The following is a 16,893-nucleotide window of genomic DNA, read 5'->3' on the forward strand; positions in this document are numbered from 1 at the left end:
TGAAGAGATCCAGTGAGGAATTATATTCCTCCCCAAATTTGCACCAGAAGTAGGAAGAGGCCTTAAAGGCAATAGAAAAGGCAGAGGTTACCAGCAAAACCAATGCCAGTACAGGCAAACAAGCTGGCACAGTGGATCTGAGATTCTCCCTAACCTGAGGCTACATCTACAGTCTTCTTGCCAATTTGGATACTTTGTGGGTCTAGAGCCTCTGAGTGAATCCAGCATCTGGTCTACCCTGGTCTAAGGTCTTTGTCAGTGAATCTTGGGTTTCTGTTAGTAGGTTAGAAATATCTGTCTCTGAATCCAGGATTTCTCTTGGTCTAGCCTCCTATTAGGTTAGAGGACACTTATGACTTCCTTATGGGTCTGGGGTGGTCTTCTCAGGCAGAATTTGAAATCTAGGGTCTTCTGGTTTTTTTTCTCCCCTTGGGTCTAAAGGTCTCTCTCTATGAATGAAGTCTTTCCCCATTTATGTCAGAGGTCTCTCTGGGCATCCAAGATTTCTTCCTATCTGGAAAGGGGATCTGGGGATTCTCTCCATGCATCTATCTCTCTTGGTGTTTTGTGAGTCCTAGGTATTTCCCTGTGTGGTTCCTGGGGTCCTGGAGGTCTCTCCCCCACCTAAGCCAGAGAACCCTGGGAATCCAAGATCTCCTTGGGTGGCTCCAGGGTTTTTGCCATCATTTTCCTATGGGAGTCTCCCCGTCACATCAGAATATGTCCCGTCCTGTCCCCTCAGTCCTGGTCAGGGAATTTCTCTGTTTGAATCTAAGGTCCTCCAGATCTCAGCCATGATCTACTATGCTTCCTAGTCCAAAAGAACTAGCAATGCTGTTGGGATCAGCAGAAGGTCCTTGGCTTTGTGGCTTCTTCCATAGCATGTGCTTGAATGGTGATGGAAAGGCATGGAGTTATAAATGTTTCTCTTAACCTGTCTGGTTTGGGGAGCCTAGGTGCTCCTACTAACCTCTCTCTCTTCTCTTGCCTCTTTCTGAATTTGATAGAGGCAGGGGGAAGAGAGATTGGGGATTCAACTGCCACAGAGTAGGGATGTTGACTAGTGCAAGGGTTGATAGGCAATTTCTTGACTAGAAAAATCAATCAATCAATAAAATTTATTGAGTGATTATGACGTGCCAGGCACTGTGCTAAATGCTGGGGATATAAAAAGAGGCAAAAGACAGTTCCTACTCTCAAGGGGCTTGAAGTCTAATGGGGGAGACAACATGCAAACAAATATATACAAACCAAGCTATATACAGGATAAATATGAAGCCATTAACAAAGGGAAAGCACTGGAATTAAGAGGGGTTGGGGAAGGCTTCCTGTAGAAGGTGGGAATTTCGTTGGGACTTAAAGAAGCCAGGGAGGTCAGTAGTCAGAGTAGAGGAAGGAAAGTGTTCAGGGGACGGGGGGCAGCTAGAGAGAATACTGGGAAAAAAACAATTCCCTAGCTTTGTCTTTTTGGGGATAGATGTCATCCTAACATCTGGTTCATACTTCAGGGTTCTCTCTGCTTCCCACAAGGGCACAAAGGAAGGGAGAAAATGGCCCAGAACAGAAAAAAGAATTTCTTTTTACAGTAGTGGGTAATGTCTGGGGCACCATTATTTGAGAACAATAAAGCTTTTGGAGTTGAATGGAATTCATCAACACCATCTTCCAGCAAATCAGTACTCAATCACAGGTATGCAAACTTGACCACAGGCATGGTTTTGACAGTTGAAGTTTGTGTGTGGAGTCCCTGAAATCCATTTTGGGCCACCCCTGACTGAACTTTCCTGTCCCCTGTCAGTGGACTCTCACCTTTTCTTCCTCCAATCCCTTCCCTCATGTATGCATTTGACTTTTCCCAGCTGGTATATTTGCCCTTATGGCCTTATCAGGTGATAAGAATTAAAATTGTAAACGAAGATCTAACCCTCCTCACCCTCCCACTCCCCACCCCCTTAAAGGGTTTTTTTTTTAACCCTGTTTGCCTTAGTTCCCTCATCTGTAAAATGAGCTGGAGAAGGAAATGGCAAACCATTCTAGTATCTTTGCCAAGAAAATCCCCTAAATGGGGTTATGAGTAAGACATGACTGAAAAGGCTGAACATGGGTTTAATGGGCTGTTCTTTCTAGTAAGCTTATTGGAATTCAATAGAGTTCTTCAATGCAAAAGAGAGAGGAAGCATATTGGAAAAAGCTAGAGAGGGGTTTAGGGGCATTGGGCCTTATGGTGCAACTCAACATACTTAAGCAGCCAGCTACTCTGCCTTTGCAAAGACTTGATTCTGCACACACACACATAGACACAGATAGGGTCAGCCAAAGATGTACATACATTCAGGCAAATAGATAAGCTTATATACACGTATACACACACACACACACACCCATAAACCCTCCCCCCCCACTCTTTTGAGGCAGAGTAGTAGAAGGCACACTGGGCCTTACATCAGAAGAACCAGGTTTGAATCTTACCTCCACCACTTACTACCTGTGTTATCTTGGGCAAGTTTTTAAATATCTTTGGGCCCCATTTTCCTTATCAGTGAAATGAGGGTGTTGGCCTAGAGAAAGGGTTCTTAATCTTGGGTTTATAAACTTGGTTTTTTAAAAAATATTTTGGTATCTGCATTTTGCTGTAATTGGTTTCCTTTATAATCTTATGTTTTTTATTTTATGCATTTAAAAATGTGATTCTGAGAAGGTGTCCATAGGCTTTACCATATTGCCAAGAGGGTCCAGGACATGAAAAAGGCTAAGAATCCTTTGTCTAGAAGTTTTCTAAGATCCCTTCCAGTTCTAAAATTCTTTGATCTTATTTACACAGAGATATAGACACATACATTAAAGAACACCTATGAAAAGATGGAGACTCCACAGACGCACTCACAGGCACACAGATACACACTTCCCAGACAGCAATATCTGTAATTGACTATGATTCTTTAAAGGCCCACCACACGGTGGCACTAAGACCATATCTTGTGTATTTTGGAGCTAGTGTCCACCTTACTATGACTTTAAGCACCCACCATAGCAAGCTTTTTGTAGCTCTTTGTGAAAAAGATCATATAATAATATGATTCTTGGGGCTTGAAGTTGTATCTTGTTCTTCATGAATTGAACTAAATGTAATCTGGACCTTATAAATTGTTTTTTACTCAGTCTACATGGATGAGAGTTTAGTCTATTTTGAAATTTTGGTTTTGTGTCACCAGGGTAGTTGGGAACGTCTCCTTGTGTGGCAGTGTGGTAACATGCTGGACTGAGGAGAGGGATCAATGACTCCCACTTTCTGGCCCCCACCCTTGTATAGGTGGGGACAATTCTTTCCCAGCTCTTCCTTTTTTTGTCTTCCCCTTGAAACACACCTAGATCAGTAATTCAATGGTAAATAATTTTGTCTTAGAGAAACCAGTTTATTTTAAACACAAAAGCAAACAGAAAGCAAAGAACTCTTTTTTTTGTTAAAAAAAAGCTATAATGCATTTTATTGATTCAAAAATGAAAACATATGAATCCACACTGTTCAAACATTCTTTCTTGGTGTGTCAATAAAACACAGGAATATCTTGCTTAAATATTTCCAGCTTTCTTATGTATTCATACTGCTAATCAACTAGTTAGAGTAGTAGAAGATCAGCATAAAAAAGATTTATTATCTCCATTCCTTCCTTTAAAGTGGCCTTTGAGCACCGGCTCAAACACTTGACCCTTACTAGCTGCGTGACCTTGGGCAAGTCACTTAACCCTAATTGCCTAAAAACTAAAAAAAAAATAAAAATAAAATAAAGTGGCCTTTGCTAAAGAGTATAACTTTTCAGATGGTCATTCTTGCTGTTGTCCACTGTTTTGAACAATCAACCCCATATGCATCACATAGTTTTTAGTGGTGACAGCTTGCTATCTCAGTTGTCAATCTCCTTTTCAATTATCATTGTTTCCTTGATTTTTTTTTTTTGCTTTCTCCTTATGTTTTCTTCTTCTTCTTTTGTTCCAAATGACCAGAGAAATGTCCTCACTTCCTTCTGGGATGTATTTTAGCAATGAGTTACTCCTCCTGGCCAAGCACTTCCATGTTAATTATGCTCCTTTTTGCATGTCTGGCAAACATCTCAAGGTTTTGGAAAAATTTTAACATTGTTGAAAGGTAACCTCAGAAATGGCTGTAATGGTTTGTTTGCTGGACTACATCTCTTTGTCAGCTGCAGCTTCCTAAAAGTGTGAGACAACAGTGTAGTGGATTGAACCTTCAGAATCTGAATGACACTGAATGACAGTGGCTGTTGACCCTTGTCCTCATCCTCACCTTCCTCCTCTTACTCCTGCTTCTTCTCCTGCTCCCCTTTTTGCTTCATGGCAGCAGAAGCTCTGCATACTCCCAAAAAGAACTCTTAAGAGACCAAGAAGAAAAAAACTGCTGGGTTTGCAGTTTTCGAGTTAACAATCTCTGAAGGTCTGACTTGCTTTTTTTTTCACCGAGCGTTTGGAAAGACTGGAGATGAGTTGGAAACACAGTCCAAGGAGCAAGGACTATGGTTGGCAGACTAGAGGCTCTGAAAGTTGGTATAGGCAACCACACCAGGGATCAGACCCTAACACTCTGTATGTCAGGGTACCTGCAAAAAATAATGGAAGAGAAGGGGCACAAGGAGGTATTGGTGTCCACTGGGGACCAGACCATGATCTAAACATAGGTGGTACACATTCTGGACAACAGACACACCAAAGAGCATCATTAGAAGCAGCTACCAAAGGGACTGAGCAAGCAAAGGCCCAAAATTAGGACAGATTTATTGTGTGCACAGATAACCAACTTATCATCACAGGGATGAATAAATGAACTGACAACTGGAAAGAAAATGGCTGGAAAACAAGTGAAAATAAAGATGTTGTCCACAGAGACCAATTCACTAAGCTGGATAACATGACTAGGGACATGAATATTGAATGGAAGTATGTACCTCTCATTCAAAAGTTGAAGGCAATGCTGAAACTCAAAGATTAGCCAGAGAAGCAACTAGAAAGAAATGAGAATACTCAATCAATACTTGGAGATGGTGAAATTTAAAGTGTCACTCTCTGTAACCCTGAAATATAATCTCCAAATCATTTTCTCTTTATCCTTCCCACCCTCCTTGTGTTGGAGCTGTCTTCCATGGCCATCTTTGGTAATTTTCTTCATATCCTTTCTCCATTTTTCTATGTGCTATTTTTCTTCAATAATATAAACAAAAATACTATATATTATACCATAAACTGTAGAAATTGTTCACATATACTAACAACAAGAGAAAGGCAGATATCCTTATCTCTATCACATTCAACTGAACTCTGACTTGTTCAACTCTTGCTCCAGACCATTTAGAAACCAATTCAGACTGCTTGACTGCTCACATGATTTGGGGTAATGGGAGTCACCAACTTTTCCTTCAGGTAAAATGGACGTGAAACAAACCTTGCCCTCTGTGCTTTCTAAGGACTTCCTGGCTTTACCATTTGCCCCACTTGTATGCCTTACAGTATCCCAATATCATCTGACCTTCTGGTTTTTTTTTTTGCCTTTTTTTTTTTTGGCTAGGCAATGGGGTTAAGTGACTTGCCCAGGGTCACACAGTTAGTGAGTGGTATGTGTCTGAGGCTGGATTTGAACTCAGGTCCTCTTGACTCCAGGGCCAGTGCTCTATCCACTGTGCCACCTAGCTGCCCTTTTCATCTGACCTTCTGACAATCTAAAGATGCCTTCCTGGGCCATTCAATCTGCCCCGCTGGTGCATTCTTATGACTTTTAGGACTTAGAACTTTTAAAAGTGTTTTCATTTACCAAGCAACTGAACTGTCACCTGCCCCCCCGCCCCAGTGTGAACTTGACCATAAAGTGTCTTTCTGTAGTTGTCATCCATCCCTAATACTAAGTATAGCATTTGGAACTTAGTAGGAATAGGAATTCAATAAATGTTTTTTCACTTGAAAAAAAATAGAGACAAAGACAGGAAGCTGTGTCTCTTTGAGAGAGAAGAGAGCGAGAGTGAAGCAAAGAAGGAATTATCAGTTTTGTTCTCAGCATTGGGAATGATTTCAGCCTTTCTACATTTGTTCCATGTTGTTCCTGCATTGCCCAGTTACGATTATTGTCCTCATCTTAGTAGCTTTCACTCCCCTGCCAATTTACTCTCCTGGCAGTGGTAGTGGCTGCAGCTGGCAGCTGCTGTGGCAGGAAAGTCCCAGCATTGCTGCTGCTGGGTGCATCCCCCTCTTCCCTCGTGCCTGGGATTCAGATCCTTTTATTCTCAATAGCCTGTGTTCCAGTTTATGGTGGAGTGGTAGTTATGATTATCTTTAGGTTCCCAGCACAGTTGCTAAGCTGCTATGCCACCTGTTTGCCAGGCCCCTTGCCAGCTTTCCCTGCATGAAAGTAAAAAATACTCAGGTCCACATTCTTTTTTTTTCTTTTTTTTACCTTTCTAAATTTATTTATTTTTAGTTTTCAACATTCACTTCCACAAGATTTTGAGTTCCAAATTTTCTTCCCATCTCATCCCTCCCCCACCCCAAGATGGCATGCATTCTGTACACCTCTTCCTTTAATCTGCCCTCCCTTCTATCTCTCCCCAGCTTCTCTTATCCCCTTCTCCTTCTATTTTCCTGTAGGGCAGGATAGATTTCTATACCCCATTTCCTGTATTTCTTATTTCTCAGCTGCATGTGAAAACAATTTTTTAACATGTGTTTTTAAAACTTTGGGTCACAAATTTTCTCCCTTCCTCCCTCCCCACCCACCCTCATTGAAAAGGCAAGCAATTCGATACAGGTTATACATGTGTAGTCATGGAAAACACTTCCATAGTAGTCATGTTGTGAAAAACTAAGTATATTTCCCTTCAGCCTATCCTGCCTCCCCATTTTTCTATTCTTTCTTTTGACCCTGTCCCTCCTCAGAAGTGTTTGCTTCTGATTAACCCTTCCCCCAGTCTGCCCTACCTTCTAACATCACTCTGCTCTCTTGTCCCTTTACCCCCCTATTTTCCTGTAGGGTAAGATAGATTTCCATACCCAATTGAATGTGTATGTTATTCCCTCCTTAAGCCAAATTCTATGAGAATAAGATTCACTCATTCCCTCTCACCTTTCCCCGTTTCTTCTCCACTGTAAAAACCTTTTCTTGTCTGTTTCATGTGAGATAATTTACCCCATTCTACCTCTCCCTTTCTCCTTCTCTCAGTATAATCCTCTTTCACCCCTCAATTTTATTCTCCAGATATCACCCCTTCATCTTCAACTCACCCTGTGCCCTCTATCTATCTATCTATCCATCTATCTATCTATATACATACATACATATAATTTTTTCCCTCCAACTACTCTAATACTGACAAAAGTCTCATGAGTTACAAATATCATCTTTCCATGCAGGAATGTAAACAGTTTAACCTTATTAAGTTTCTTATGATTTCTCTTTCCTGTTTACCTCTTCATGTTCCACTTGAGTCTTGTATTTGAAAGTCAAATTTTCTATTCAGCTCTGGTCTTTTCATCAAGAATGCCTGAAAGTCCTCTATTTCACTGAATGACCATTTTTTCCCCTGAAGGATTATATTCAGTTTTTCTGGGTAGGTGATTCTTGGTTGTAATCCTATCTCTTTTGCCCTCTGTAATATAATATTCCATGCCCTGCAGTCCCTTAATGTAGAAGCTGCTAAATCTTGTGTTATCCTGATTGTGTTTCCATAATACTTGAATTGTTTCTTTCTGGCTGCTTGTAATATTTTCTCCTTGACCTGGGAACTCTGGAATTTGGCTATAATATTCCTAGGAGTTTTTCTTTGAGGATCTCTTTCAGGAGGAGATCAGTGGATTCTTTCAATTTCTATTTTGCCCTCTGGTTCTAAAATATCAGGGCAGTTTTCCTGGATAATTTCTTTTCCTTCAGTATTTTTTTGGGTCTCCTTTAGAAAGCTGTTCACTTGTTTTTCATGATTTTCTTGCATCACTCTCATTTCTCTTCCCAGTTTTTTCTCTACTTCTCTTACTTGCTTTTCAAAATCATTTTTGAGCTCTGCCAAGGCCTGGGACTGATTCATATTTTTCTTGGAGGTTTTGGATGTAGGAGCTTTGACTTTGTTGTCTTCTTCTGGTTGTATGTTTTGATCTTCTTTGTCACCGAAGTAAGATAATATAGTCTGACTCTTTTTGTGCTGCTTACTCATGATCCCTGCCAATTACTTGAGTTTTAAACTCTTTGTTAAGGTAAGAGTCTGCTTCCTATGTGGAGAATGTACTGTCCCAAGCTTTGGGGGTTTGTACAGCTGTTTTCAGAGATACTTCTAGGGATCTGTAAATTTTCATTTCTTCCAAGGTGGTATGATAAGGGGCTAGGTGTTTCCTCTCCACCACCACAACAAGCTCCACCATGCTAGTGCTGCTCCTCGCCCCAGGACCGCCCCTTAGAACTGTGACCCAGATCCAAGCACTGGTAAAGCAAGAGATTCCTGCCTCAGCACTGCCAAAGAGATCCCTGCAATCCCCCTCTGATCAGCCACTTGATTTCCCATCAGTCTGTGGGCCAGAAGCTCAGGAGGCAGCCGCCAGAGCTGAGACCTAGCATCTCTCTCACCATAGTCAGACTTTTCCCACTGACCTTCTAAGTTGTCTTTGGCATTCGGGGGTGGAAAGGCTGGAAACTGCCACAGCTGCCCGCGATTCAGCCCTTTTAGGCCTGCTCCAGGTTCGCTATGGCCTGCGCGCCCACGCTGAACTGCACTCCTCTCCCCGCCTGGCACAATATACCTTTCCAATCAACCATCCAGGCTGTCATTGGCTGGAATTTTGCTTCACTCTGTCTTTTTGTGGGTTCTGCTGCTTTAGAATTTGTTTAGAGACATTTTTTACAGGTATTTGGAGGGGTGTGGGGGGAGAGCTCAAGCAAGTCATTGCTTTCACTCCGCCATCTTGGCTCTAGAAGCCGGAGTCTCAGGTCCATATGCTTAAAAGCAATATGGAGTTGTGGCTTCCTTCCTTTACATCAAGACAGGAAAGCTTACTTGTCAATCAAATTCTGGCTGCTTTAGTCTATGTGAGTGTTAGTGGCCTAAAGGCTGAGGGGAGGAAGACTAGGTGATTTCCATCTTGACCAGCAGGCATGCATTCTGAGAATCCACATCTCCTTAACATCCTGCCAAGGCATGTACTTTAGACTCACTGGTTAACACTGGGTGTGTATTTGTCTCTTTCTGGACCTCCATTTCTCCACAGAATTGAGATCTACCCCCCATCTCTTATTTTTTCGGTGGAGTTGGGGTGACAGAGATGAGACTGAGGTGTGTCCTGACTCAGATCTCTGTACCTCCCTTGCAGGGAACTCAGGGAGTAGAAGAAGCTGGGTAGCTACTGTTTACTCCTCCTTAGGAAGGTCAGGGTCTGAGGGAAAAGCTCCCTTCTCACTTTCTTCTTTCTTCTAGATTACAGCCTGATCTTTCTCCTGCTCCCCACTCTGGGAATCAGGCTCCTCATGGGCTTTAGCTCAGGAATAGTAAGCCAGGGAACCACATGGGAATGGCTGCTAGCAGCTGTTACCTCTAATAGGGGCTCTGGGAGGGACACCCCTGGGTGATTGGGATCATATCTGAAGGTTAAAGTTTCCCCCATTCTTTCTCTTTTTCTTTTGTGTTTCACTCTGCCTCAAAGTGTTCTTCTGCTTCTCTTTTGCTCTCTCTCCTCCACTCTCATCATTCTCTTTCTTCTCTCTCTCCCCTTTTCCCTTCCCTCTGTCTTTCTCCCCGCTACCACCCCCATAATATTTCTCTGTCTGCCTATTATCTATTCACATCTTCAATTACCTTTAATACTCAAAGACTGAGGTTTCTGCCCATAGAACTGAGAGCTTTGTGAGGTGGAATATGACAGTGGGTTATATACAGCAACCTGCTTCCAGGCTAGATCCCATTTTACTTCTGAGAAGTTAAAAAGAGCATTTATGTTATAGTTTTCTCAGAAAGAACATTCTAATATCCCACTGCTCATCCATCACAATCTCCATACTTGGGAAGTTCTTGTCTTCTCTAACCTGGATCTCTTTTACTCCAGCAGTTTGTCTACTTCTTTCCCTTCTTTGGGACCATTAACTCCTCTCCTTTGGTCCTGTCCCCAGATGCAGATTTAGGGACATGGATGATGTTAATGGGACAGCAGTGACTGAGTTTATTTTGTTGGGATTCTCATATTTGGGGGCATACCAGAGTGCCCTCTTTTGGGGAGTGCTCTTTGTGTACTTGGTCACCTTGCTGGGCAACTCCCTGATCATCACCCTTACCCTGCTGGACCCAGCCCTGACCACTCCCATGTACTTCTTCCTTCGACATCTCTCTTTGATAGAGATTCTCTATACTACGACTATTGTGCCTAGGATGTTGACTGACCTCCTGTCCTCACATCCTGCCATCTCTCCTGCCAGCTGCTTCACCCAGATGTATTTCTTTGCCCTCTTTGGTGTTGCTGAATGCTGCCTACTTACTGCCATGGCCTATGATCGTTATGCTGCCATTTGTCAGCCCCTGCATTATGCCATGCTGATGAAGCAGCAGGTGTGTGTGGGGATGGTGGGTGCTTCCTATCTAATGGGCATCATCACAGGCACCACCCACTCCATCTTCATCTTTACCTTGCCTTTCCATGGCACTAACATTGTTCATCACTTCCTATGTGACGTGTTACCTGTTTTGAGACTGACAAGTGGAGACACACACTGGGGTGAGGTTGGGGTTCTTGCTGTGACCCTGCTGTTTATCATGACTCCCTTTGCACTGATTCTGTTTTCCTATGTTCGCATCCTCATTACCATCCTTGGGGTAGCTTCTGCTCAGGGCCGCCAAAAAGTGTTCTCTACTTGCTCTTCCCACCTACTGGTTGTCACACTCTTCTTTGGGACTGCAACTCTTGCCTACATGAAACCTGGAGCCAATGCTACTCAGGACACAGACCAAATCCTCTCCTTTTTCTACACAGTTGTCACTCCTATGCTCAACCCTTTTATCTATACTTTGAGGAACAAGGAGGTGATGGGAGCCCTGAGGCGCAAGATAACAAAACAGCTTTGAAGTCCTTGCCTGGTCCAGTGGTTTGCTTGGCTTCCTTTCTGGTGAGTTGAGACATGCTTCACGACCTTTTTTTCCCCTTTTATTATATTTTTCAACTATCAAACATTTATTTGTTCTTCCACCCTCTCTGCCCTCAACTAAAAGAAAAACAAATTCCTTGTTGCAATCTAGTCAAGGAAAATAAATTCCTAACTCAATTTTGTCCAATAGTGTGCTCATTCTGTATGTTTAGTGTTCTTCTCCATTGTGACCTGATCTTTGTTGTAGGAGGCAGGGCCTGAACCCCTGGATCTTTAGCATAGTAGGGGAATTCCTGGAGGATTATGGTTAAGATGGGCCTGGTTTTCCAGAAGGACATCCTTCCTTTTCCGAAGGTCCCAGGAATCTCTGTCAGTTTTCATCTAAGATCCTGATGTGGAAGCTATTTTCAGGTTTGTGCTCCAAGTACAGGCTGGATGAGCACTTTCGGAGGGATATTCAGGTATGGGTTGGACTAGATGGACTTGCTAGCTAAAGGGCATAAACATGTACATTGAAGTCTCCAAGTAGAAGAGCAGTGGTTGGGGTGGAGAAGGAGGCTGTGAGCTGCACATTGACCTCCTTAAGGTTACCTTTAGCACTGATTCTGTGATTTGGATTTTGTGATGTTATTTGGGGGTACTGAGTATATGTGTATGCTGTATCTAGTGCTGCAGTTTGAGAGGGATTCTTATGGATTAAGGGACACAGAAGTGAATGATTTAGTGTGATTATGATATACCAGCTCTGACACACCTCAGACACCACTAGCTGAGGGCTTGGGACCCCTTGTATACTACAGACTTGAAATGGAGCCCTCCCTTTCTCTGTGGTAAGGCATTCCTTTGACTATGTTCAGTGCCAGTAACTACTTTGGTGTTGAGAACTATCAAAGAGTAAGCTCTATAAAAGCCTACCAGTGGCAGGGAGTATTCAGATCAGTTTAACAAGCATTTATTAAGTGCCTACTATGTGCATGCCATTGTGCAAGGTGCTGAGGACACAAAGACACAAATGTAACAAGTTTTCCTTTAAGGAACTTAGATTTTACCGGAGGAGATGCAGAGTTTGGCTTGATCTAAATTAAAAGGGAAGTCTTTTTTAGATCACCCTTGTTTATAGCTGCTTCTGTCTACCTGCTGTGATCTCTATCATCACTATGACATCAATGTTCCTTGCCTAGAGCAGTCCTTTTGGAATCATTAACTCCATGAGGTTCTGAGTTCTACTCTGATCTTGAATGGAATTACAGCCTGTGTCTAGCTCCCTTGGTTCTGCAATCAGCAGATCTGACGTAGACTCTATATCTAACTCACTTTGCCCTACCTAAATATTCCACTCTATTGAGATTGTGGTGGTAGTTATTTACTGACCCCTCAGATCATTTGTCAGCCTCACAGACTTCATTTCTTTTTGGAAGCAATTGGTGTTTAGTTCCCAGAAGGGGCAGGTGGTGCAGTGGGCCACACGGTTAAGTGTCTGAGGTCACATTTGATCTCAGGTCCTCCTGACTCCAGGGCCAGTGCACCACCTAGCTGCCCCTTCTGGGGACTTCAATATGCCTGTTTATATCCCTCAAACGTCTGACTTCCCATTTCATTGACTCCCCAAGTAAAATGACCTGACCTTCTTTCCTTATCTCTGTCACACACACACACAGAAGGCAGTCACTTGGCTTTGATATCATCATTCATGAGTTCTACCTGTACAATCCAGAAAGCTAAAATTCTCCTACGTGCCATTAACCTTTTACATTTGCATCTCTCCCTGTCTCACACCCCTCTCAACTCTATTCTGTTTTCAGGGCAGTTCTCAAGTTATTTCAACCTTCATGCTTTCCTAGTCCATCACCAGTGGCCTGGTTTTGTACTCTCCCTTCACAGACATGAAGCTCTAGTTAAGTTGTTCAATTTTATGCTCTCCTCTACCCTTAAATCTCTTCCACCCCTATCCTATTGACACTTATGCCATTCTAATCCCCGGGTTTGGATTTCCCCCACCATCTACCTCCACTCCTTTTTACATACTGCTGATGAAATCACAGAACCTTGCTGAATGAGTGGCAGCTACAAATGTGGCAGCTAGATGGAACAGTGGATAGAACACTGGGCCTGGGGTCAGCAAGATCTGAATTCAAATGTGACCTCAGACACTTACTAGGGGATGACCCAGACCAGTCACTTCACTTCTCTCAGTTTCAGTTTCCTCGTGTGTAAAATGGGGATTACATTAGCGTCTACTTCTCAGGGTTGTTGAGATAATAATTGTAAAGTGATTAGCACAGTTCCTGGCATGCAATAAGCACTATATAAATGTTTATTATCATTATTATATCCTGGCTGGGTCCTATGGCTGCCTGGTTATCTTTCTACTCTTCCCCCAATTAATTCCTTGGTGCACTTTTTATTCCAAGCCTTTTCTTATTTCTTCAAGTCACCGATGTCACCCTCCCTCTCCTTCTAAACAAAAGATTTCGTTTCATATTTACCAATAAAATAGAGGTTATTATCATGAGCTCCCTTTCCTCGTCAATTCTACATCTGAAATACCCTTGACAACATCTTTCATTCTTCAGTTCTCTGCTGCAGTCTCAGAAGCAAAGGTGATTTTTTTTGCTAAGGCTAACTCCTCTCCTTGTGCCCTTGATCATATCCCCTCCAAAATCAAATGGGAGCTTGCACTTTTTAATCTTTAAACTTCATTTTCTTTTTATCTAGTTTCCTTCCTAGCTGCATTCAAAGATGCTTAGAACTCCTCCACCTTTAAAAAACATTCACTTGATTGTGGCATCTTTTCAAGCTACATACTATGTCTCTTCTGCCTTAGATGAACTCCTAGAAAACACTGTTTTTACTTGTTGCCTTTACTTCCTCACAGCCTCAATTTTTTTTAAGTAAACTTTTATTTTTGTGATTTTACATTGCACCTTGTGCTTGACAAAAAAAAAAAAAATCTCTGCAAAAAACCCCTCCCCACTTTTCAGCCCCTGAACTGATATCAATAGCGTCTGTTCATTTTCCTAAACTTCTCATAATGATAATCATCAGTTGCCTTTTCGTTGGAGGGGCGCTTTCGATTTGGAGGAGACCTTTCGGCTTCTGGCTTCTCGGTATCTCCCACCCGGAGGGGTCGAGTTTTTGGCTCCTCCTTGTGTCTCCGAATTGGGGCGTGGAGCTCTTCATGATAAAATCGGTTGTGCTGCACGTAGTTCACAGCCATGTTAGTGGGAACAAAAGAGGTTTCGCTGTCTTTCTTTTTGTTCTGTTGCTCGGCCAGCAGACGTGCCTTGGCATCCTCTGTCGAAATGATATTTTTTATTTTTGCATCAATGCCTAAATCCACCTCCGGGATGCCGCTCAGCATCTGGTTGGACAGCATCTCTTCCGTTTTCTTGGCTGAGGAGACTCGGATGCTCTCGGGAAGCTCATAGAGACAGTCTTCGGCATTCTTCAACTTTACCTTCTGCTCCTCATTTTCCACAATTCCTTTCCTCTTCTTTAACTCAGTCTCAATGTACTTCATCATGTCAGCATCTTCATCCCTTCGGTTGGTTTCTGCTGAAAATGATGTTCCCAAGTTGAGGCCCTCCTCTTCATTGATTCTGTCCTTGCTTCTCTCCTTAAGTTTTTTCATGTCCACCATTCCACCCGTGTTGACCTTAAAGGGATCATCCACTAGAGTTGTCTTTTCCTGGACTTTCTCCCCAACCAGGAGGGCTACAGCACTCACCCCGTTAGGCCGTCTCCTCAAGCTCTGAACCTCTTTGGTTTCCTCCAGTTTCAACCGGACCTCCTCACTGTCCTGCTCGTCCGACTCCGACTCCGAGTCGGCGCGGCGCCTGCGGAAGGTCTTGCCGGCCCGCATGGTGCCCACCCGCGCCCGGAATCGCCTCAGGGACCGCAGCGGAGACGTTACCGACGCCGATTACCGGCCTGGGCGTCAGGCCCCGGCAGCGGCTCCTGGCTAGTTCCGGCGCAGGAGAGTGACGTCAGAGGCGCTTGCGGCGGCCCGCCCCCGGCGTGCGCTCCCAGAGGGCCTCGCGTTCGGGGGGGGTCCGCCCCCCCTCCCCGGCCAAGCGCCCCCCACCCCCATCCCGGGAAGGGGCGGGAGCGAAGGGAGGCGGCGCGCGCGCGTGCACGCGGGCGCCCAGCCCGTGCAGGCGAGTGTGGGCGTAGGATCCCCTCTGCGGACGCGCCCGCGCGGCGCCAGCCTTCGGACTGTCCTAACTCTTACATCTGTCTTCTCCCTCCATTACTCGGCTGAAACTGCTTTCTCCAAGGCTACCGAGTGTCTCTCGATCGCTAAATCCCAATGTCCGTCTTCATCTTTCTAGTCCGCTCAGCAGCTTTTGAGACAGCCGCCTACGCCCTCCTGCATACTCTCTTCTCCTTGGTAGCGCTTATTGCTTCTTAGGCCCTTTTGTTTTATTTTTTTATTTTTATTTGTTTTATTTATTAACATCTCTCCTCTATGAATGGGTGTACCTCAGGCGTCCCTCGCAGCACTCCCATCCCCTTTCTACACTTTCTTTTGGGAGATCTCATTAACTACCATGGGATCCAAGGTCACCTCTAACCCTCCCGATCCTTGGGATCTGCATTTGAATGCCTCGGAGGCATCCCACGCCCAAGTCAACAAGTCCAAAGCAGAGCTCATTTTCCATTCCTTTAAAGCCCACCTTTCTTCCTAACTTCCCATTTTTGTTGAGTGCACCAACATCCTTCTAGGTGTGAAACCTCTGAGTCATTCTTAGCGCTTTCCTCCACCTTGTGCCTCATATCCATTCAATTACTCGGTTTTGTGGATTCTGTCTCCACGATATTGCTTGTGTCCACGTCTTTCTCTCTCCACTAACATGACCATTACCCTAATTCAGGCCCTCCTTCCCTGTTAAGTGGAATATCGCTGCAGTTATCTAATGAGTTTCCCTGTTTCCAGCCTCTCTCATCTTGGATCCACCCTCCACACAGTTGCTAAGTTAATATCTCAGAGGCACAGGTTCTTTTTAATTCTTTTTCTTTTTGGCAAGTAGGATTAAGTGACTTGCCCAAGGTCACAGCTATGAAGTGTCTGAGACTGGATTTGAACTCAGGTCTTCCTGGCTCCAGGGCTGGTGCTCTACCCACTAGCTGCCCTAGCCACCTAGCTGCCTCCAGGAATAGGTTTTGTCATGACGCTACTCTGTTTAAGAACCTTTGCTAAATACACCTTGCTCCTGACCATGGACTCTATGTTCTAGCCAACCAGGCCCATTTGCTATTTCCCCAACATGACAGTTCAGCCTCTACCTTATTCCTGCTTTACAACCTGTTTCCTCTGTTTGGAGTGTACTCCTTCCTCACTTCTGTGTCTTAGAATCCTTAGCTCTGTACAAGGATTAGCTTGAGTGTAATGATGTCCTACATGAAATCTCTACCAATCTCTCCTTACCCCCAGTCATTAATATTGTCACCTTGAAATTACTTTCTATTTACATTGTATTTCCTTATCTGTGTACATGCTGTTTTACCCCAGAAGAATGTAAGACCCTTAAAGATCCTGTTTCACTTTTGTTTTTATATCTATAATTCTTTTTTTAAAAAAACAATTCTTTTTTTTTAACGATTTTATTATTTTTAGGCAATTGGGGTTAAGTGACTTGCCCAGGGTCACACAGCTAGTAAGTGTCAAGTGTTCGGTCTGAGGTCAGATTTGAACTCAGGTCCTCCTGACTTCAGGGCCTGTGTGCTATCCACTGTGCCACCTTACTGCCCCTGTATCTATAATTCTTAACACAGTTGTTGACACT

General features: G+C 43.6%; 1 protein-coding gene and 1 pseudogene across 1 annotated transcript; one reads left to right on the forward strand and one right to left on the reverse strand.

Moving 5' to 3' along the window:
- Window positions 1-10,157: 10,157 nt before the first annotated feature.
- LOC114037927 (olfactory receptor 9) lies at window positions 10,158-11,111 on the forward strand. Its single transcript, XM_027854933.1, has one exon. It carries the CDS (start codon window positions 10,158-10,160, stop codon window positions 11,085-11,087), a length of 930 nt encoding a protein of 309 aa, XP_027710734.1. The 3' UTR covers window positions 11,088-11,111.
- A 2,926-nt stretch (window positions 11,112-14,037) lies between these two features.
- On the reverse strand, window positions 14,038-15,014 carry LOC114038007 (annotated as a pseudogene).
- Between the last annotated feature and the right edge of the window lie 1,879 nt (window positions 15,015-16,893).

The sequence above is a fragment of the Vombatus ursinus genome, unplaced genomic scaffold (genome assembly GCF_900497805.2).
Source record: "Vombatus ursinus unplaced genomic scaffold, bare-nosed wombat genome assembly UNPS02010769.1, whole genome shotgun sequence".
Classification (NCBI taxonomy): domain Eukaryota; kingdom Metazoa; phylum Chordata; class Mammalia; order Diprotodontia; family Vombatidae; genus Vombatus; species Vombatus ursinus.